Source organism: Sebastes umbrosus, chromosome 17 (genome assembly GCF_015220745.1).
Source record: "Sebastes umbrosus isolate fSebUmb1 chromosome 17, fSebUmb1.pri, whole genome shotgun sequence".
NCBI lineage: Eukaryota > Metazoa > Chordata > Actinopteri > Perciformes > Sebastidae > Sebastes > Sebastes umbrosus.
This window is the reverse complement of record NC_051285.1, coordinates 26,301,839-26,323,804: the sequence shown is the minus strand read 5'-3', so window position 1 is coordinate 26,323,804 and position 21,966 is coordinate 26,301,839. Positions and strand designations below refer to the sequence as shown.

Here is a 21,966-nt window from a genome sequence, read left to right as displayed (position 1 = left end):
GTACAACTGGCATATATTACAGATGTGTGGCAGGGGTTTAACCGGGCAGAAGGCAGTAAATACAAGCCTCGATACACGCTTCACAGAAAACTTCCTGGATTACTCGACACACGCTCCGAAGCCTCGGCACAGCACGTAACATCACTAGTGATCACCGTGACGTCACCGATTGGTTTGATTTGAAGCCTCGAGTTTGGCATTTTTTCGCCGTCGCTCGCCATCTTTGATTTGCCCGTTGCCATCTTCTTTGCCACCATAAGTGACACCAGAGGGTGCAGCTAAGTACAGTACAGGACTGGACAACGCCGTGGTAGTGACCTGTCAATCACAAGGTAGCCACGCCCTAAAGCATCTCCTTGCTTTATGGTCTATTTGACTCTAAATGGGACCATCATTTACTAAATGAACATCATGCTGTATTGAAGAAGACTTGAAACTAGCGACTGAGACCATAAACTCATGTCTACAATGTTTACTGAGGTAATAAATCAAGTGAGAAGTAGGCTCATTTTCTCAGACTTCTATAGCAGAGTCGCCCCCTGCTGGCTGTTAGAAAGAAGTTTAAAGCACTTCTGCGTCGGCTTCACTTTTCAGACGCCAGGGTGCCCACTGAGCTGTTTATACTCTATGACATCACAAGATTGAGATTTAGCACTCTAGTTTATAGATTTAGGAGAGAGTTGTTCATATTTACTAGTATTTTTGGACTTTCTTAGGCCATAGGATTTACATGTATGAATTCTGAAGTGGGCGTAGTTCCCCTTTAATTACCAAGTCATACATTTTAAACATGTAATCCAAAGCTTCTGCACACGCTGTTTCTACCCGCACCTGAACAGGATGCACATCCTCTCTGCACAAAGGCCACAACCTGCCGGCACCTCTGACATCGCTCAAAATCTTTCATGGGGTAATACTGATTACGAAGGTGCTGATCCTGCCCCCCCGCCGTGTGCCCTTTATACGAGTCCCATTTTCATCACAGCCAGACAAGCTAAATCTACTGCAGCCAGATAGTCCTGTGGATTTTCACAGCTTGCTTTGTCTACTCTACTTCCCTTTTCTATTTGGCAGAGGCAGGCTCTGATAAATGGCATGAAAGCACAGCAATTGGTGCAACAATCGCCACCTTCAGCACTAGCTGTCTCGGTTACAAATTATATGTGGTTTTCGGCGGGCCTTTTGAACCGTTCAGCCACTTGTAACGCTGATTATGCAAGATGCAAATCTGTGAGTAGTAACCTACCTGAACAGTCAGACAGCATGAGCTCAGGCAGCATGAAGGGGAGCTGGAGAAAAGTGCACACCTGTTGTCAGCGTCGGTTTAAATCAGCGTTGCAGACGATCCACACTACGGTTCAGACACATTTCAAAGCATAAATTAGAACTTTATTTTATTATTACAATATTACAAAAAGAGTAGCACAACTCTCACGCTCTCGCCTCTTATCTGTCGTACAGAATGACACAAAAGAAAGGCTTGTGGACCTTCTTCCATTTCACAGCAATAGTACAAGAAACAAAAGAAGAAATTTAAATAACAAGCAAATCAAGTATTATAAATAGTCACAACTGCAAACTGATAGCTTTGAAACTTGGGGGGGGGGAAATGTTACAGCTCAGTAACTACACATTGCTAAAATATATAATTACAAAATATTACTCCTTTTTCTTGCTTTCCATAATAAAGAATCTCTAAAGGAATTGTTGTCTATTCAACAAAACTTCAATAAAATAAAAAAGACAAGAAAGAAAGAAAAAAATTGCTGTTTCTGCGTTTCCTTACCGTCTTCTTTCTCCTTATTATTTGGGGTTTTCATTAAAACCATGCTCGTTTTCAAGGGAAGTCCAAGGACCAAACACTTAAGGCTTTTTAAGGGCTGTTAGGGAGTTAGGTGAACAAAACATGGGCGTCATTGTGTTTATGCACACACACTCTCTTTCTCAAACACACACACACCCTTAACTCTACCCACATCAGCAGGCAAACATTCACACACAATCGTTAAAGTTACAGTAGTCTAGTAGGTAAGCCAGTGTACAATAAAATAAACAATGCATTTGCTGTTTCACAACTCAAAAAGTCAGTTTTGTTTACCTCCGAGTGATCTTGCAAGTGATCAATTTGGTCTTTTTCCAAGCAGACTTCACATCAGAATCAGTAGCAACTACACGTAACTTAATTCACTTAAGTTCCTGCTATCGGGATCAAAACTCTGGTGACTTGTAGTTCGATTCTGCGTGACATTATAGTGACGCTATTATTTCTTCTACTCCAGAGTTTTGACTAACCTATCCCCTTCAACAACTGCAATGCAAATAATCTCAACATTCAAGTAATACATTTTGTCATGGTTACAAAGGAAAAAGGAAACAAAACACAAAATGGCACATCTTCATAACAGCGTGTCCTTGTTAGCATGACTTTGGCCATTTTAAAGGAACAGTGTGTAACATTTCGGGGTGATCTATTAGCAGAAATGGAATATAATATTCATAACTATGTTTTCATTAGGGTTCTCAGCTTCACAGGGTCCGCCATGTTTCTACGGTAGCCCAGAACGGACAAACCAAACACTAGCTCTAGACAGAGCCTTTCGCGTTTTTATGTTACCTGAAGGCCATCGTAGTTCTCTGACACGCTTGTGAAACTGGTTACGTGAGTTACGCCACAGAGTGCAAAATCGTGGTACCGCCAGCCGCCGTCTGACTTCCGTTGCTCCTAAAGTAGTGTTATTATGGTAAAGATGGCCTCTGAGAGAGGTGAATGGCGTTACAGCTGTTTTGCACTCAGCGGCTCACGTTACCGCTTGCAAAGGGAGGAGTGAGCGGAGGGGTACTCAGTTGGTTGCAATCTGCAACCACACCACTAGATGCCGCCATATCCTACACACTGTCCCTTTAAGGTATGAGAGTTAATCTTTCATGACTTTTTTTCTGCACTAAACATTTCACAATCTTGTTGCCAAACCTTCCTGGCATTGACAAAAAGTTTTTTTTTTAAACACCTGAAGTAATTGCAGCATTTTCAGCAGGAACAGAGCGTCGCCTTTTCAACATATTTGTTCCCTGCTGGATCTCGACTATGTACAAACAACCTGATTACATGCTTCCTTGACTGACAGAGAGGAACCAATCTTGAAAAGTCCTATTATACAAATAAATAATTACATTTAAAAAGAATAAAAACCTATGTGTGCATACCGCAGGCTTTGCTAGCTGTACTTCGTAGTCGACAGTGTCTGGTGGCTTTGCACTGAAACAAGATTATTACTCTTCTGTCCTCATAAATGATTGTGTTTAATCTTGAAATTACTGTGAGATCGGAGCGTTGACACCAAAATGAAAATTGGTCTAATAAAACTAGTCTGAGCCGAAAAATTCCTGACATGACCCTGTTAAAAACCAGCAGTTTTTCTGTGAGGGATCTATCAGTTTCTCTTCTTTCTTACATGCATAAGAAAACATTACCGGTAGGTCTGAAGTAGAAATAACACAGGATCTGTTGAGATCCAGGCACACAGATAGTACAATAGAGGAAGGAGGGAATGACACACACACAGTACAGATGTGTACACACACGCACATGAGAAAGTTCCCTAAAGTGCCAGGTAAAAGCACTCATTAACAAAAATAAAATAGCAATTGATCACTTGCAAGATTTATAAAGAAAAAAAAAAAAAAAGAACAAAAAACTACCGTTCTTCATTAAATATATTAATTTACCCTCTTTAACATTAGCGGTCATTTGTTTAAGTTTATTCATGTGTTTCCTTTCTTAAGACTAAACAAAGGGGTTTTTGATAACTGTTGTGTAGACAAGGCCATAGCTTATCTGTACCCTGGGTGCTGGATGAGAGCGGTTCTGCCATCCCCGACCTCTGGACCTACCCTGCTCAGAGGAGGCCTGTGCATCTTGCCCATCAACCCTAGATTCTGATCGCGGAAGTAGGGCGTCTGGAAGTCCCCACCCAAGTAATCTGCCGTTTGCATCAGATTAGTCTGGGCGGAGGAGGAGGAGGAGGTGGAGGAGCTCGTTCCTAGCCTGTAATGGGGAGCCCCGGGGGGCCCACAGTCTAATGCGGTGCACCCCCCGGGGCCCGCACCGTGGAATGGCATGGCTATGTCCTGAGACCCGGAGCTGTCACTGTTGGGTGTGGGGAGGATGCTGCTGTTCCAAATGTGGGACTGGAAGTAGTGACCATTAGTGTAGTGGGCCATGTGGCCGGGCATGCCGTTGTTGACGGGGGGAGAGGGGGTGGGCCTCTCTACGGGAGGTTTCAGTGTGTAAGGCTGACCCACGCACACCTCTGCAGGGTAGCCCATGCCCTTAAAATGGAAGGCGGGGTCCCTGGAAGGCTGCTTGCAGAGGTGGGTCCCACCGTTCTGAATGTGTGGCATGTGAGCCAACTGGTGCTGATTCCAAGAGCGCATCTTCTGCTGCTGCTGTGCGTTGTGTTGTAGCTGTTGATGCTGCTGATTCTGTTGTTGATGCAGATGCTGCTGCTGCAGGTGGTGCTGCTGCTGCTGCTGCTGCTTGAGATCAGTGTGGTTGGAAGGCAAGTGGTTCATAATAGCCACGCTGTGTGGGGGGTGAGCTCCCACTTTCTCTTGAGCGCCAATAATGCAGTTGGGTGGGGGATAGCCAGGGGTGGCGGGGTTACTGTGCATGGACACCCTGGAGCAGGCGCTGATGAGCAGGTTGCGACTGATGGGGCTGGGGTTGGCGATCTGGCCCTCGCACATCGAGGTGGCTCCTGCGCCTTGGGCCCGAGCTTGGCAGAACTGGTTGATCTGGTGCACGATGGTGCTCAGGTCAGCCTGGCGGCCCTGGTGCAGCCCGGCGGCCATGGAGAGTGGAATGGTTGAGGTAGAGACGGTAACATTAGGCGGCGCGTCGCCATCTGGCAGCTTCCTGCCCCCCTGCAGGCCAGGTGGCGGCTGCTGCTGGAGGTGCTGCTGTTGAAGCATGACGGTAGGGGGCCCCTGCGGGTGGCTGAGGGCTGGGTGCTGAGACAGAGTCTGGAGTCTGGGTTGGCCCTGAGGGTGCTGGGCCATGGGGGGAGGGTGTCTGAGGCTCTGGGTGTGGCCCTGCTGCTGAGAGAGCGGCATCTGTAGAGTCTGAGGTGGGTCCTGTGGTTGAAGGGGTAAGCTCTGCTGCAGCCGGGTGAGGTTCGGCAGAGGTGGGTGGTGGTTTAAAGTGCTGGTCGAAGCCACTTGGTAGGATCCGGCGGGGGGGTTCATGATGACTTCAGGGTGCATGCGAGCCCGGCTGCCGTCAAAATCTTTCAGGATGCCTTTGACCGTGGGCACCTTGATGACGGCGAGGAGGCCCGTCTTGGCACTGCCCTGAGAGGAAGGGTAAGGGCTGTAGCGCTGGCCCGACGTATCCAGCCCGTTGACGGTACGGCGCACGTGGTTTCGCTGGGGGACCTTGACGCTGTTGGGGAAGATCTTGATGGTGAGGGGGTTGTTGGCAACCTTCTTAGCAAATGCGTCCAATTCTGCAGGGGTTGGAAACGGAGCGGATCTCATCCTTTGTGTGGTGTCCCCTGGGGTGGAGGAAAGGATGGGTCAGAGGTGAGACAGAGAGAGAAAGCAGGAAGAAGAGAATTGGGGTGGGGGGGACGAAGAGAGAGGCACAATGAGAGAGATAACTTAATCCAGGTAGAGATGTATATGGCACAAAAGAGCAAATCAGTTGTAATCTGAGCGGCTGAGAGGAACCCGATTTGGACAGCGCTCTCATATTCCATCACTGTTTTCCCCCTAAAACCCTCACAGCTCCGGTCTCATGAGGACAAAGAGAGATTTCCAATCTCATTCTCAGCTGAATTATTGCGGCCGACACATTCCCAGTCTGAAATCCAATTTTGCGGTGGTGTCTGTGACTTTGAGGTCAGGAGCTTTTAGTGGCCTTAATTGACGCAGCATCCGGCGGGCGAACAATAAGTATGCATCTGAGGGGGGGTGCTGCGCTGCATGCTACTGAATCACAAACTAAACAAAGAGTCGAGCGAGGCAGCGACGGTCCCCCGTGGCTGCTTTGGGGAGAAGGAAAGAAAGAGATCGACGCGGAGAGCAGAGCTCCATGACAGCAGACAAGTAATCAGACACAGCAGCAGCAGCAGCGGCGTCTCTGATCTGCGGGAACACCTCCCAGGCCTTCAGCTCGCAGACATTCGTTACACCTGCTAAGCGCCGCGGCTAAATTTAACAATGCCGAGGTGACAATGCGAACACGATTACGTGTTTGTGCATGTGTGAGTGCGAGTTTCGTTTATGAGCCTGTTTAAAAAATGTGCGACAGGATCCTGCAGGTGTTGGCTAATGTGTCAGTGTCTCGGTACATAATGGGCGCGATTGCATGTTTTGATTTAACGCAGTGTGATCACTTTCGCTTTCTTCACTTACACAATAAAAGTCAGGGATAATCGTTTTAGAGAATGGCAGGCTTTTCTGTCTCACTGTCCCCGTCAACTCAGCCCCGCCAGTCTGACCTACTTACACCACAGTTTTCTGACTGATGGACACGAGTGGAGCTGATCTATGAAAAGGAAAACTAGTCTACATTTAATTCACTTTCATTATTGTTTGAGGAGGGGACTTTGCGTAAAATAGATGTCACCATTACAGCATACAGGCTGCTCCTCTCTGTTGTTGAGTGAGCAGTAATTTGAAATGTCTGAATTGCTGGCAGAGGCCTGTGGTTTCATGCGGCCGTGGCCGTCATGCTCAGTCTCGCAGCGGGCTGCCCGGGCTTGAGGGATGAGGCACAGAGCTGAACCGCGAGCTCTGACACGGCGGCACCGAGAGTCGTGCCAACTGGCTAATTAATTCCCGCTTTATTTGTGAACAGGAAACAATGGGCAGCAATGTGCGGGGCCGGTATGGGGCGGCACACAGGGGGCCGCTGTGTGACCGAGTGCTCAGCCTGCTGATGGCAGCCTCATTAATGCGGGGGTCTGGGCCAAGGAGCTGGAGCTCAACACCCGCCATCACTGAGGCCTAATGTCTGCTCCTGAATAAATGCCAGGGTAAGCAAACACAGATAAATGAGCGCTTAGACACAAGCTGCTGAGGATGGACTTCACCTGTCAAACACAGGTAATGGTCGGTTTCCTATAGCGACACAGAAACAGACTGAATAAATACAACAGATTACATTTAGTACGCAATACACACCATTTTAAGCAATAAAACGACACTTTGATAAAGAACTTGTTTGCTATCAGTATTCAAGATATATGGAGAGCTTGTGAGATTCTGGCACAGCCTCCTTTGACTGCAGCTGTTGTCAAAACCTCATGTCAATGTAGCTTTAGAAAGGGTTGTAAGTAGGTGGGAAGAGAGAACCATCAGCTGTTGCAATGAATAAAACATCTTTTATCATTTCATGGGAATAAGATTCTTCTGGATGAAACCAGGATTGTGGACAGCATGATTGAATGTTAAAGACCACAGTAAGTTTAAGTGTAACATCATCTTTCATGGTTTTGCTCTGTGTTCAGAGAGGAGCAGATAAGCTGCGTGGGGATATAAGGGTACATACTGAGCCAGCCTGGAAGGGTGAAGTGGGGTAATTAATACAAGCAGCGTGCAAGACTGATCAAAGCAGTCACACGTAAAGAGCCTTAACAGAGAAAACAACTTTTTGTTTCTGTATAGGTTTCTAATCGGGGTCAGACTGTGACAATTAAAGAGGACATATGGTGCTTTTTCCCTTTCCTTTAGTTTTTTGTGCATGTAAAAGGTCTGCAAAGTCACAAAGCCCAAAGTCTCCACCAAAGGGAGAAACACTGCTCCTGAACTGCCTGAAACGCCTTGCTTGAAGTCCCACCTCTTCTTCTGTAACGTGGTGATGTCACCAAGTAACACATTCGCATAATAACTGCCTAGTGTCTAATTTGGCACGCCCTCAAACAAAGCTATTTAGAGCGGAGCTCTTCTATCCGAAGAGTTTGGTTCGGTTGACCGATCACAACAGTGGTCCAGCTGACCAATCAAAACAGGCTGGGCTCAAACGGAGCGTTTCAGACAGAGGGTGAAAAGATGTGCTGCAGCACAGCCGGTATGAGAAAAGTAAATTGTTTTTTGAATATTAAAGCATATAAACATGTTCCAGTGGAAACCCAAAATACAAGTATACACCTGAAAATAAGCATAATAGGTCCTCTTTAGGTCATATTTTCACCAGCTATTCACATGATAGACCTGTGGACATTCTAAATAATGAGATAAACAAATTTAATATAATTAGGGCCGTCAAAGTTAATGCGATAATAACGCAAATTCGTTTTAACGCCACTTTGTCACAATTTCTTTAACACATTAACACAACTTGTGATAGCGTAGCGGAATCAGTTTTAAAGCTAGAGTGACGATACTGGTATCATATGAAATAAGAAAACCTAATGAATCCATCGGTACCATGTCACAGTAGCTTTTCATGAATAAGGCTAAACAACGCTCCAAACTGGCATGGCCGTTTTCAAAAGTGTCCCTTGACCTCTGACCTCCAGATATGTGAATGTAAATGGGTTCTATGGGTACCCACGAGTTTCCCCTTTACAGACATGCCCACTTTGTGATAATCACATGCAGTTTGGGGGCAAGTCATAGTCGAGTCAGCACACTGACACACTGACAGCTGTTGTTGCCTGCTGGGCTGCAGTTTGCCATGTTATGATTTGAGCATATTTTTTATGCTAAATGCAGTACCTGTGAGGGTTCCTGGACAATATTTGTCATTGATTTGTGTTGTTAATTGATTTAATAATAAATACATACATACATTTGAATAAAGCAGCATATTTGCCCACTCCCATGTTGATAAGAGTATTAAATACTAGACAAATCTCCCTTTAAGGGACATTTTTAATTTGAACAATTAAAATATGTGCAATTAATAGTGATTAATCATGCAATTAAATATTTTAATTGATTGACAGCCCTAAATATAATACCTGAAATGAATGCTAAATAAATATAAATATGTGTATAGTTTTATATTTGTTTTTAGGGGAATTAAACAATGTTGGAACTATAGCTTTCACTCGCTTTTCGATTGAGAAATACAGCGGGACTGTCTGCAGCGAGCGCGTAACTGTGTACAGTTTGCCACTGGCACTTGTGTAATGAGTTTTATACTTAAGTTGTAAGACTCAGGCGAGTAGCAAAGAAAGCAATGTCAATGTCTGGAAACTGACCAACCCATTAAATTGGAAAAGGGATTATACATTGTTAACAAAGGCAGGCATTTTGAGATAAAAAAAAAACCTCAAATCAGAATGAAGGGTTTAACAGAACTGCTGTAAAATGTGTAGTGAAATCGGTAAATTGCTGTTTAGAGTAGTTCTCCCAAACACGGGATAAAAATCGACCCCTTGCTGTTTACAACTGTTTAAGGGTTCTGGCAGCTGTTGATTATGTGTTCCAGTAAGCAAGTGTTCCTTATTAGCATTTCAACCTTAACCTGAAACCTGGATTAGCTGAGCAGCTTAAAGTATCAAGGGAGGGTTAATGAGGATGTGAGTGAAGTTTGTAGGCGGCTGCTGGTGGCTGCGAGCGTATCATCTCTCAGATCTCCAACTAAGCACGTTCCCAAGGAGGGAACAGGGGAAAGAGGCCAGTCTGGCCATGCGTTAATTACCCCGCTGCTAGCAAGCTAGCTGGAACACAAGTGCACAGTCAGCAGGCGCTAATTAGGGTTTCTTTTATTCTAACTACTGTTTTTATTGAACAAGGTTTAAGCAGCAGGAGGGCGGCGGCTCATGCTGCTGCAAATTGCGATTTCTTTTTTTTTTTGCAATAGAACAGGAAATTAGGTCTGAAGCATCAAATTAGACATTTGGTTTCCCGCATGAGGCCACCTCCTTACATTTTTAAAATTGAGCCTCCCATGATGATAGTTCAAGACGGCGAGGCCTTTGAAAAATAAAAATTATTATAAGGAGAGGAAGAAAAAGATGGTTGCCTTTGATCTCAGTCGGGATTGAAATGTGAAAAATCAGCCAAGTGGCCCAGCTGTACTCTCTGTTTGTTCTGCCTGTGAGAACTGAAGACCAAAGGGCCACTTGGTGGTGCTTGAGTCACCCTTGCCTGGAGTATGAGCCGCTTTCTTTGTGACCCACTGTCTCTATGCGTACCTAATCTACTCCTCCGACAGCCTTTACATTTCATGCTAACAGTCAATCCCTGATGATAAATACAGCAGCTGCTCTGGCCTTGCCTCTGATGGCGACCTGCAAGCTCGTAACTTTAAATGCCTCTGCACAGATTCACCTGCAGGAGAGGAGACAGTGCACGGCGAGCCTGGCGACCTGGAGCTCTTGGTGGGAGGGGAAAGTGTCAAGGACAAAATTCTTTAACATAAGACTCAGCATGAGAGTGCACTGAGAAGCTAAAATAAAAAAAAAATAGTGCTCAAGGATAGACAAATTGGAGTTCATTATGTAAACTCTCCATCTGAGCCTTTTTTTTCTGTGGAAACTTGTCAGAGTACTGAATAAAGATTTCAACTAGTCTATGAATTTCACCCCTTAAAGCAGCCAAGCACACCTCTCATGGAGTTAAGCTGTCAAATTATGCTCCACGCTGGGTAAACGATGGGGCTCTGCGGAGACGAGGAGTCCCGTGGACAGCCAGGAGGGAGACGGCAGAGTGTTATTTGAGGGTTTAGGCCTGATTCCGGCTGTGTGTGTGGCAGCGTGCGGGGAACTCAGACCACAACAACGGCAACAAACTGTGGACATCCAGAAGGCCATCTACAGCAGTGACTCTCAAAGTGGGGTCCGGGGACCCTCAGGGGTCCGTGGCAATCTGTCAGGGTCCGCGTATCAATAAAAAGTACATATCTACAGATGGGGACCATTTGCGCCAATAAAACAAGCATATTGGGTCCATTACTTCCATCCTAGTTTGCTTTGGGCAAATAGAAACTCATGAATCAGTTCCTGCTTGGCTTAGCTTATAAACTAGCTAGCTGGCGAGCATGAAGAAATATTTGAGTCAGTCCACATCGTCAACTGACGCTAAGCCCAAACTAGCTAAATTTAGAAAATATGACGACAGTTATATCGGGCTAAAGCGACGGGAGAATAAAATGCGTCATGTGTCTTCGGGCGCCGGCGATCGAAGCCATGAAGCGGGCCAAGCTAAAGTGACATCTGATTACAAAGCAGGAATATCAGGGCAAAACAAAGCGGTATTAACATGATTCAAAGTGAAATGTGTTTCTGTTTATCACTATAAACATGTCTGAAATATTTAGGTTGAAAAGTTTTAGAATACAAATAGTTCCAATGGCATCTAAGACTATATATGGTAGTAAGCATTATGCTTAATCGGTGTTACAATTATGAGGGGGTCTCCCCACAAAGTTTGAGAACCCCTGATCTACAGGAGGCAGCAAGAAAGGCGACTTGAGGGTTGTACAGATTTTGTTTACTGGACTTTTTTCTTTAACACTTTGATAAAAAATGATTTAGTGCAAAATGAAAAACAGCTCCACTGCTTTTGATGTAACACCGTGTCTGTTAATGATACTTTGAAGAGTGGATGAAAAGGAAAAGCGTTATAAGAGAATGACGAGGAGGAAGAAAAAAAAAAATAGATTGAAATTACACTTCTAGGACCGTTCGTGCTGTGAGGAAGCGTGCTCCATCACCAAAATGGATTACAGCGTTGGGCAGAAAAACAAATTGAACCCCAGTTGCGCCTCGTGCTCCGATGTGTCTCAGCGTGTCACATAAAGGAAGAGCGGAGAGACGGCGTAGCTGATGGCTGCGCTATGTCACAAGCCTGCCTGAGTGAGGCAACAGACGTTGGCACTTAGCAGACTCCCTCACACTTGCTGATCTCCTGGGGGTTGGCTGATTACTGTGATTCTGAAATTACAGTCTTGATGAGCTGGAGTATTTTACAACAACAAAAAAAAAACTGCTGCAGAAATGGGTCAAGCCGGAGCTGAGTTTCCACTCGGAGAACATGCAGGAGGAAGAAGGAGATGTAGACTTTTTTATGATCGAATACATAAAGCTGACCAACTGGATGGGCCATAATCAATGTCTGGGAAGGGATTGATCTTTTGGGTATATATAAAAAGCTCACTGTAGGAGGGAAAGAAACGGATGATATAGTATATCCAGGCATCATTGAGACTACATTTACGCATTATTCCAAATGTGAATGTACATTTGAATGTATCTAAAAACAGTGACGTGTTTAGGGTAAAAAGACAAGGAACAACTTAGAGACAACAACACTGACTTAAAGGGATAGTTTGTGTGTTTTGAAGGGGGTTGTATGAGGTATTTATGTAAGTAATACACAAACTATGGATAAGTACCTCATACAACCCCACTTCAAAACACCTGAACTGTCCCTTTAAGGCCTTTACACACCGGGGGTGTGACGAATAAATGACACAAAAATGCGAAATACTCGCCTGTAATTATTATATATCTTGGGCTTTTATTGTGAAAGGTAAGAAGTAATAAAGTTTGCCGTTCTGGTTCGGACTACAGAGCCTCCGTGTTGTTGCTTCATAAATATAGGCGCAACTAAAATATACCGACGGCGACTTAATCACACGAAAACAGACGCCCCTCGTGTGTAAAAGGCCTTTATTGTTACCGTTTCTATTCATCAGTTTGTCATACATAAATCCCAAGAGCCAGTTAGTAGCTGCCCTACACACTGTGAGGAGTCCAAGTTTGTCAGCAGTCGAGTTGTGAAATTCAAACACATTGAATTAACTGGGCCAGCTCTGACTAGTCGGCCATTAAACCGGGGGCAGCAGATTGCTTCTTAAATTCACTCCCATTACAAGATCATCAGGGCAAAAACCACTCGGCCGCAATCTGTCTGCCAGTCTGACAGCGACTGACTCCTCCTGATGGCGGAAAAGTATCCGAGATGAATCTAACACGCGATGTGGCGATGGCGTTGTAGTAGGGCCGCTCTCTTGTGGCAGACAGATCTTTGGGGGCGGCGAGGGAGGGAAAGGGGCCAGTTGTCTGTTCATCAGCAAATTAATGGCGCGGTTCGTCCTAATTTCCCCTCAACGACAGATCTGTGGGCCCCGGAGCACACAAATATTCCTTCTCTCTTTCTGGTTTTAACACTGAGCTGCAGAAGAGAGGCAGGCCAAGGTTGGCATGGGCATCTGACGTGGGGCGGGCAGCAGGATTGTAACAGCTTGGTTTGTTGTGTGGGATGATGGTGGTGGTAGTTAATATTGTGTGTGTGTGTGTGTGTGTGTGTGTGTGTGTGGAGATACTTACATTTCTGATGTCCAGTGTTCATCTGCGTGTGGGGGAGAAGCTGGATGGGGAGGTCACCTGGCCCTGGCAGACAGGCCAGCATTTCACACAGACACTAATGCAACATGGGACACACACTTCTCCTCACACTGCAGAGAGAGAAAGAGAGAGAGAGAGAGGGAGGGAGGGTGAGGTCAGCAGTCAGACATAACTGCAAGGCAGCACATGGTGCGTGGTGATACAGAGGCTGGGTCCAGACTAATAGAACTCTGCGGCCGATCCCCGGAGGCACGGGGGGCTGAGGGAGACATAGTTTCCTTTCAATTAGAAACTGATTCACACCTGGAGCATCAGGTAAGGTGACATTTGATGCCAATAACAACTTCAATTAAACATCAAACAGCTGAAGTAAAACGGGCAGACTGGGCCTGAGGGGCTGGCTGCTTCAAATCGACTCCCTCCTCCGCCTCCTCCTCGCCCTGCATGTTAGTCAGCTAGTTGGACCCTGCTACCTGCGCTCTACCTCTCCGCCTCCACCAGACCGTGGCGGAGGAAATTAATGACTCCTGTACACTCGAAAAAGAACACACTCGAGAGGCCTGCCGCTGACAAGTTAGTGAGTCTCTGATCGATACCAAAGTCCTCCAGACCTCAAAGAGGCCTTTATTTTGGGGACATTAAACAATGGAGCCGGCCCCAATAAATGCCCGCCACTTTGTGCAATAACCTGATGTAATAGAGAGGGAGAAAGCGTTAGCCACGCTCCGCTTGGCTTACTGCTGTATTCAAAACACCACAGATGCTTGCTTAATCAGCACTGAAGAACAGTCAGGGAGCAAATTAAGTCTACAGAGTCCGCACCCTCCCCTTTCGCTGCGCGGCATCAGAAGAGGGCGGCGAGTGTGCGCAGACAAAACAGCGTCTATGAGAGAGGCAATTACCCACAAAACAACCTTGGCATGCCTGTCTGCCGCAGGGTGATGGCTTAAAAGTGTCTTCCCCCCCTGCAGGGAGAAGAGACAAGTGGAGGAAAGAGTGACAAAGCGAGAGAGAAAGGTGGAAAGAGAGAAAGACGGGTGGCGGGTTAGGGGTGCTGGTGGGGGGTGGGGTGCTGAACTTGCTTTAAAAAGCAGGAGCTCAAAAAGGTCAGGATGACAGCTCATTTAAATCCTCCCAGCGAGAGGAGAAAAAACAAGCCTTAATGAAGCTGCCAGTTCTACACAGGTACCTGTGAGCGTTGCACCTTGGGGTGCTGCAGGGGCAGGGCGGCAGGGGGGAGGAAGGAAGGGAGGAAAGGGTAGAGAGGAGGGGGGAGACTGGTGGGTGGCGAGGCTGCAGTCTTGAGACAGATCTGAGGATTTGGGGGCGTTTTGTGCGGTTGATGCTGCGTCACCCTGCCCAGCCTCCCACCCACCACCCTCCCTCCCCCTCCCTTTCCCCTGCTTTCTGATTTACAGCCTGGACCGCCATATGGCAGCAATCCCCTGCCCTCGATTCAGCGTGTCACCATGCATTAACTTTAATTGGCCTGATATGTTATTCTTTTCCCTCGGCCTTGGAAGGATTTTAGGTACATAGCGCCTTGATGTCAGCAGCAGGCAAGATTTCCAGCTCTCTCTCATTTATCAGGGTGCCAAGATTTCACACAAAGATAACAGCAATCTCTTTGACAACAGGCAGGTTTGGGGTGGAGGGAAACTAAATATCAAATGGTGGCGAGAGACTGAAATGATGTGGGGGGGAGAGAAAAAAGCAGCATAAACTGTCAGTGTATTTGTTATAAGAACACACACATCAACGCACTACAGGCAAAAAACAGCCAACAGGCCATCCGCCCGCCCCCCTTCCTGCCTCCCCCCACGGCGCCCCTGAATGTCAGAAAGCTGTGCAGTGGGGAGTGCAGCGGCAAAGGTCAGCCTATGGTAATGCCCCAGCTGACAATCTGCTTTATAGAGCCGAGCAGGAGGAGATGAAACCCAACAGACAGCAGCCTGACGTCTACTGACTCGCCTATCAGCACCGCTGCCACGGCGACTTCAAATATACATCACACGCCAAACACTGGTGCTTTCTACTGAAGGCGCCCGCCCCCGCAGAGGCCTTTTCCAACAGATGGACTATTTGTATCAGGAGCAAGAGGACTACACCTGATAGTAAAGCTCAGACGATACGCCTATCTCCCGATTTGAAACTATCACGATACTTGGGTGCCGATTCGATATGTATTGCGATTTGATAATACGATTTATTGCGATTTTATTCACTTTTTTTTCTCACCCGTGTATACTTCCGATAACTTTGCCATTGCTAGCTCTGTGCTCTCCCCATCAGCTCCGTCCTCTGATAGATTGTCAAGTCCAGACGGACTGATCTTAAGTTGGAGGTGCCTCTAATCAGGTCGTCATCGTCACGTGACCGGCTCGGCTGGTGGCTTCTGCTGAGTCCTAATTGCCCTCTGACAACAGTGCAGGGGGTTTAGCCTGGTCTGGACTAGGGCTCAGATCCCCAGCCATCCACACATCCAGGCAAATAGGTGTCCACCCCAACAGCTTAGTAGCCTTTGTGACATAGAGACACAGCCCCTCCTGTCCTGAGTGGAAACAGAGTTGCGTCTGTGGAGGCCGAGCCGAGCCAGCTGGGCAGCACCGTGGAGCGGGGATCGGCTTGGTGGACTTTAGCCAGGCGTCTCACACTATCAGCCCCGTGCAGACAGACACCACAGGGTTCTCAGAGAGTATTAGGGGGGGGGGCCCCCGTGACTCGGCAAGTCTCCACCAGGCAGCTACTTATAGAATCGTAATAAAAGTGTGCGAATAACTGCGCGGCTTTCATTATGGAGACACATAAAGGCGAGCAGACAAAGCAGGACTTGAGCGAGTGATGCGCACGGCTTGTGTCATGTGTCAAATTGCTCCCATAAAAGCTGACCTATATTTTTCTTTTCATTCCTCGGTGGGGAAGGAGAATAAGAACGCCATCCGAAAGTAAAAAAAAAAGAAGAGAAGAAGGAACAGGATAGATGGAAGCTATTTAGGAAATTAGACCAGCTAACTGCATTTGTGTCAAATCTTTTGATCAATACCTTCCTCATCAACTATCTGCATTTGTTCGAATTTGGGAATTGCATCAGGCTAATTGCGTAGGAAATCATCTGTTAAAATACCCACCAGCGTGAGGAAAAACGAGGATTGTGCACCAAAAATAAGCTCATTAGAAGGAGACGCGCGCAACAATATTTTAGAGGAGAAAAACAATAAAGAAAAAGGTGAGAAGGTATGTTTGGTTGCTGGTTGAATATTAACAGCTTTTTTATACCAATTAAAAGCAAAAGCAATTAGGAGAACCAAGTCACCATGTTGTACATTGCTTGTGCTAACGGCTGAAGGAGAGGAGAGTGGAGGAGAAAGCAGGCTGCTGTTATTCTAATTGCATGTTTACCCCCAGGTTATGGGTCTGAAATAGAGCCAAGAAAAAAAAATGTTGCAGTAGAAATTCAATGCAACTTCACTGTGTTGATTCTCTCAGGGACAGAGAGAGTGAAATTACTTTTCTTTTGCAAGCCGAGCCTCTGAATGGGAGGTAAAGAAAGAAAAAGGAGCAGGAAATAGAGAAAAGCTTTTTACCCTTGAATACCGAGCCAGAGCGTTCTGTCAAAAGAAAGGGGAAAAAGCCTTGGCTCTTAAGCGCGTTAGGAAGAAACGACACATCGGCGTATGGCCTTCATTAGCCCATCAGGCTTTACAAACAACAGAAGTAGAAAAAGGATTTTCTGTTCGCTAGCAGAGGGCCACGCATGTTAGGCTAGGACAGGCTGGCTCGCGGCCTCACACAATGGATCCTGATGACTCCAGCACATCCCGAGGCGTTTGGGATGGGCCCGTTTGCTTTTACAGTCAGCAGAGAGACCCCACATCAACACGGACTGTTATCTCACACCAAAAGAGAAAGGGCGAGAGAGCGGGAGACGGTCATGATGGCGAGGCGAGAGAAAACAACCAACCCAAACTCAGCTCGCACACAAATTGAGAGTCTGTAAAATAGTGGTTTTCCAAGTTGCAAGGTGTCAGGCATAAAACTGTCAAACAAGGAAACTGCTGCAGCAGTGTGGGAGAGAGGAAGACAGCTACTTGAAACTACTCTTCCTTTAGAGGGAGGGAGGGGTCTGCGAAACAACTGGGAGGCTGTATGAACGCTCAGTAACTAACTGATGAGAAAGTGACAGTTCCCCGAGGTGAGATGGTGGATATGGAGCGAAGAGAGACAGCATGCCCCTGGAATAATGCATAGTCCACACAGCTGGATCGGCGGAATCTTTGCGTACGTGTCAGATACGGAAAGTTGGTTTCACAATGAGAACGCGGGCTCTTAGAGGAGCTGTGCACCGTGAAACTAAGAAAAGGAAACACACATCCCAAAGCACGAGGCCTCTTCTTATCAGAGTGACCTCATTCCTCCACTCTTGTCTTTACATCAGCGGTTTGGAGCCCCGGCCTCTTAGATGATGTCCACTGCTCCTCCTCACAGCGGAGAAGATGACAGTAATGGTGGCGAGATGAGAGGATGAGACGATATCGGGGAAGCGAGTGTCCTGGCCTGGCTTGGCGTTCTTTGCCAGAGCTATGTCACGGCCATTACCCGTCCACCGCGTCAGCGCTGCGGGGACAAGCCAGCCAGCCAGCCAGCCAGCCAAGGTCCATCCTTCAACTTAGGGTCAGTTTCACTAACAGCCACTTAAGCCCACTTGCCTTCTCCGAAGAGCTCTACAAATGTGGAAGGTAGAGCTAAGTGTGCTCAGTGATGTCAAGCCTGGCCAAGGTCAGACGGGCAGACAGAAAGTGCTGGCAGCGCCGCATGCGTTGCGTCGTGAATGCCAAAGCGCCGGGGCCCCTGGCTGTGCCGTTTGACAGACATGTTTACACCTGATAGAAAATGCAGTGTGGATGGCCTGCCAAAACAGAGGGGATCCAAAGTGAGGGGTGCCAGCCTAGTTATTTATTTATCTGCTGCAAATCCATCCAGAGTGCAGCCAGAAGCTGGGCATGCCTCAGTGAGGAATAAGCCGGCCTACTCTCAGACATGACAGTCTTTAACCACTTGAGGGAGAGAAGGAAAAAAAAGATCTGACGTGTAGTAAAAAGTAAAAGCTTGGATTCAATTTACTAACACTCTTAATACATCTCAATGATTAACACACGGAATGAGTCAATTTAATCAGAGTCTGCTCTGAAATCATCCATGTCAATGTTTCAGAGGCTGCTCACTCAGCATATCAGTTAAAACACTAGGTAGTTGGACTTGGAAGCAAATATCAACACAGTGAGGCTGTAGCTCAAACATCAGCAAGCTAACATGCTCACAATCACAACAAGGAAGACAAGTTTTCCATATTCACCATCCTAGTTTGGCGTGTTAGCATGGTCGGGCACACACCAATTACATAACGTAGGTCACATCATATGGGAAACATCAATATCTGAAAATGATGTGCCAATCTGTCAAGGTAAATGTTGAAATATTTCACTGGATAAGAAGAAACTTTCACCTGCTTGTGGTGCTGGATGAAAAAGTCAAGAGATCACCAAAGTCTGGGGACCATGAATGCAATAGTTGTTGAGACGTTTGGACCAAAGCGGTGGACTGACCGATCATCTCTACAGCCACACTACACTAGCTCGGTCTATTGGATATGCCAGATGACGACAGTAGAGAAACACTGAGAAGCACAGGAATGCATGTAAGCACCATGGAAGAGACTCTGGAGAAACTTCTGGTAAACCATCAGGTCACACAACTCAGAGACGTCCCTCTCTCATAACATATGAACAACACTGCTTCCTTTCATCTCCCGTGCGGTGCCACCGCATCTGTGTCATCTTCACATATCCCCATATGACACCAGACAACAATGTGCTGAGTCACATGCTGCCGTATCAGAAGCCAGACTGTGGGGGTTTGGTACAGGACCAGGATGACATGGTTAGAACAACACAGACATACAGATACTAGACTACCGTTGATCTACTATCTGTGTGTCTGTGTCTGTGTGTGTCTGTGTGTGTGTGTGTGTGTGTGTGTGTGTGTGTGTGTGTGTGTGTGTGTGTGTGTACGTGTGTGTGTGTGTGTTAGGGTATGTGCAGTGATAGAAATCGTCAGATTTCAAGCAGCTGGTTTTTCAAGTTGCTTGCTCGTGTGAATGCTGGGCTACAAATCACATAGTTGTGGAACAGGCAGGATCAGGAAACCTAAACAAACAGATGAGCCTGTGCTGAACTGATCTACTGCAGATTATCAATGTGAAAAGAAATATGATCTACGTGTCCTACTCTGTAGACAAAAAATGACATATGCCTTGTATTTTCGACAGCAAATTTGTGGCTGAACGTTACCCAACCCGTACAAAATAAATGTTCTGAAAATAAACTGTGGCTTAAGGCCGTTATACACCAGCCATTCATTTGCACGTCAATGTATTTTTTATTTTTGTCACAAGTACCTCACATAGAAAGCAAATAGCACCCGGCCAAAAAGGCCATTTTTCAGAATGAGGTCGATTTTCAGCCAATAAAGGCCTCAACCAATCACATTGTGCTGAACCGCTTGAGTTACGACTATATTTATGAACCAGACCTGATCCAGGCTTTCCATTCTTACCTTTCACAATAAAAGCCCTAGACATATAATATTCGCAGGCGAATATTTTGCATTTTAGTGTCGTTTATTCGTGAGTAAAGGCCATTGGAGGAAATTATGCGGTCACATGCAATGAGTGCACTGGCACTGAGTGTGCGCAGGTGCGGGGTTAGGTAGGTAGACAGGCAGGTAGCCCATCCAATCATTTCATGCGGGCAGAATGAAATGATTGGATAGGCTTATTACAGGCCTGCGACAGCCACAGATACCAGAGTATTTTTATTTATTAATTGCTGTCGGGATGTAAAGAGAATTTCAACAAATATAACAAAAAATGCTTCCAAAATAAATTGCCTATCCGAACTTTAACTTCCTTTCAGGTCTGAAATAGAAACGAGCCGGTTGCCCGTCAGAGGTTTAAAAGCAGACTTCTGAGCATGTCCTAACTATTTGACTGTAAGTCGGCCAGGCCTTTTCCCCCGGTTAGCGGGGAAATAACTCAATGTGCCGAGAGCTAAAGCGCGGCAGCATTGTTCCAGCTGGCGGAAAAACGGGGAAATGAAGATGGAGTGGTTTGATTTCATTTGTTAGCAGGTGCATCCATTTTGTGTTCTCCTCCCCACACCCACCTCGCCTCTCTCAGTCAAAGCGCTTATCAGAAATTGGACACCCCAGTGACAAATTGAGCCTGCGATTAAAGGGAGAAAGAGGGAAGCTTTGTTAAGTGCTGCTGATTGGGATCCCAGGCTGCCCTCACACATCGGAGGTGTGCATGTATGTGTGTGTGTGCATGTATGCTTGGTACAGAGCCAATAGCAGAGCTGACACCACCACCTCCTCTTCTCCCATTTTCCCCTCTCTCCAGGTGTTCCCACGGCTTACATTTCTGCTCCGAGTACTCAGCAAACAAAACCAAATCAATGCAGCTGTTCCCCCATCTCTCTCTCTCTCTCTCTCTCACACACGTACATACATAGGAAATTAATTACACAGGCGAACCTGCACATACACCAGTGATTTTCCCCTGCAGGAATAATGACCTCCTCTTGTATTTCCAGTGTCTTCTTATTGACATGAACGCTGTGTTTAACAGAGAAAAAAGTTAAGCCTCTGTGTGTTTGTCCCACCCAGACCCATATTATTGACCCAGCATTAACCAAGCCCCGGCCTGTTTGCGAGCGCAGCCAGGCTGCTTTAAGAAGGGGGTCAGAGCGGCTCTGCTAGGCAGAACCGTGCAACGCTGACTCTCACAAATCATCCTAAAAGGGCTTAACGCACAAAAACAGCCTCCAGTGTTACACAGGCCCGCTGCGAGAGATTTATCCACTTTGCCATTATACTAACTGGCCTCTCTCTCCCATATGAGCTGCGTATATACAATTCACACACACATAAAGAAAAGAAAAAATCCTAATTAGACTCACGCCTAGTCCAACTCTGCAGGAGGACAAACAATTCAACCTTTTATTATTCCGCATTAAAACCACAATCTTGTTTACCATTAGTCTTCTTATTTATGGCCGACACGTTGCTCACATGCTGTTGGTTTAAACACCTTAATGTCTTAACTGTGACTCAGTGACATAATGTGAGTGTGAGCGTTGTCTACGTCTGTAAGTTACCATCAAGAATTTTGACGCTGTAATAACTCCGGGCCAATCAATCATTCATGACAATTTATAGTAAACCAGAGATTCATCAATAAAAATATGCTCTAATCATAACATGGCAAACTGCAGCCCAACAGGCAACAACAGCTGTCAGTGTGTCAGTGTGCTGACTTGACTATGAGTTGCCCCAAACTGCATGTGATTATCATAAAGTGGGCATGTCTGTAAAGGGGAGACTCATGGGTACCCATAGAACCCATTTACATTCACATATCTTGAGGTTAGAGGTCAAGGGACCCCTTTAAAAATGGCCATGCCAGTTTTTCCTCGCCAAATTTTAGCGCAACTTTGGAGCGTTATTTAGCCTCCTTCCCGACAAGACGGTATGATATGGGTGGTACCAATGGATTCCTTAGGTTTAGGTCTAGTTTCATATGATGACAGTATCTTCCTTCCAGCTT

The 21,966-nt window shown here is 46.3% G+C and overlaps 1 protein-coding gene across 5 annotated transcripts in view; it reads right to left on the bottom strand.

Annotated features, from left to right (window-relative positions):
- Positions 1 to 21,966, bottom strand: part of fam222ba (family with sequence similarity 222 member Ba) — a 37,882-nt gene that overhangs the window by 971 nt on the left and 14,945 nt on the right. For 4 of the 5 annotated variants that reach the window (XM_037748109.1, XM_037748110.1, XM_037748108.1 and 1 more), the window contains 2 exons: positions 13,287 to 13,414; positions 2,632 to 5,552 (listed from right to left, as the gene is read on the bottom strand). In XM_037748109.1, the coding sequence (XP_037604037.1) occupies positions 3,832 to 5,552; positions 13,287 to 13,368 (1,803 nt within the window). In that variant the 5' untranslated portion in view covers positions 13,369 to 13,414 and the 3' untranslated portion in view covers positions 2,632 to 3,831. Of the gene's footprint in view, positions 1 to 1,246; positions 1,352 to 2,631; positions 5,553 to 13,286; positions 13,415 to 21,966 lie in introns of those variants that run through there. The other variant, XM_037748112.1, reaches the window with a different exon arrangement.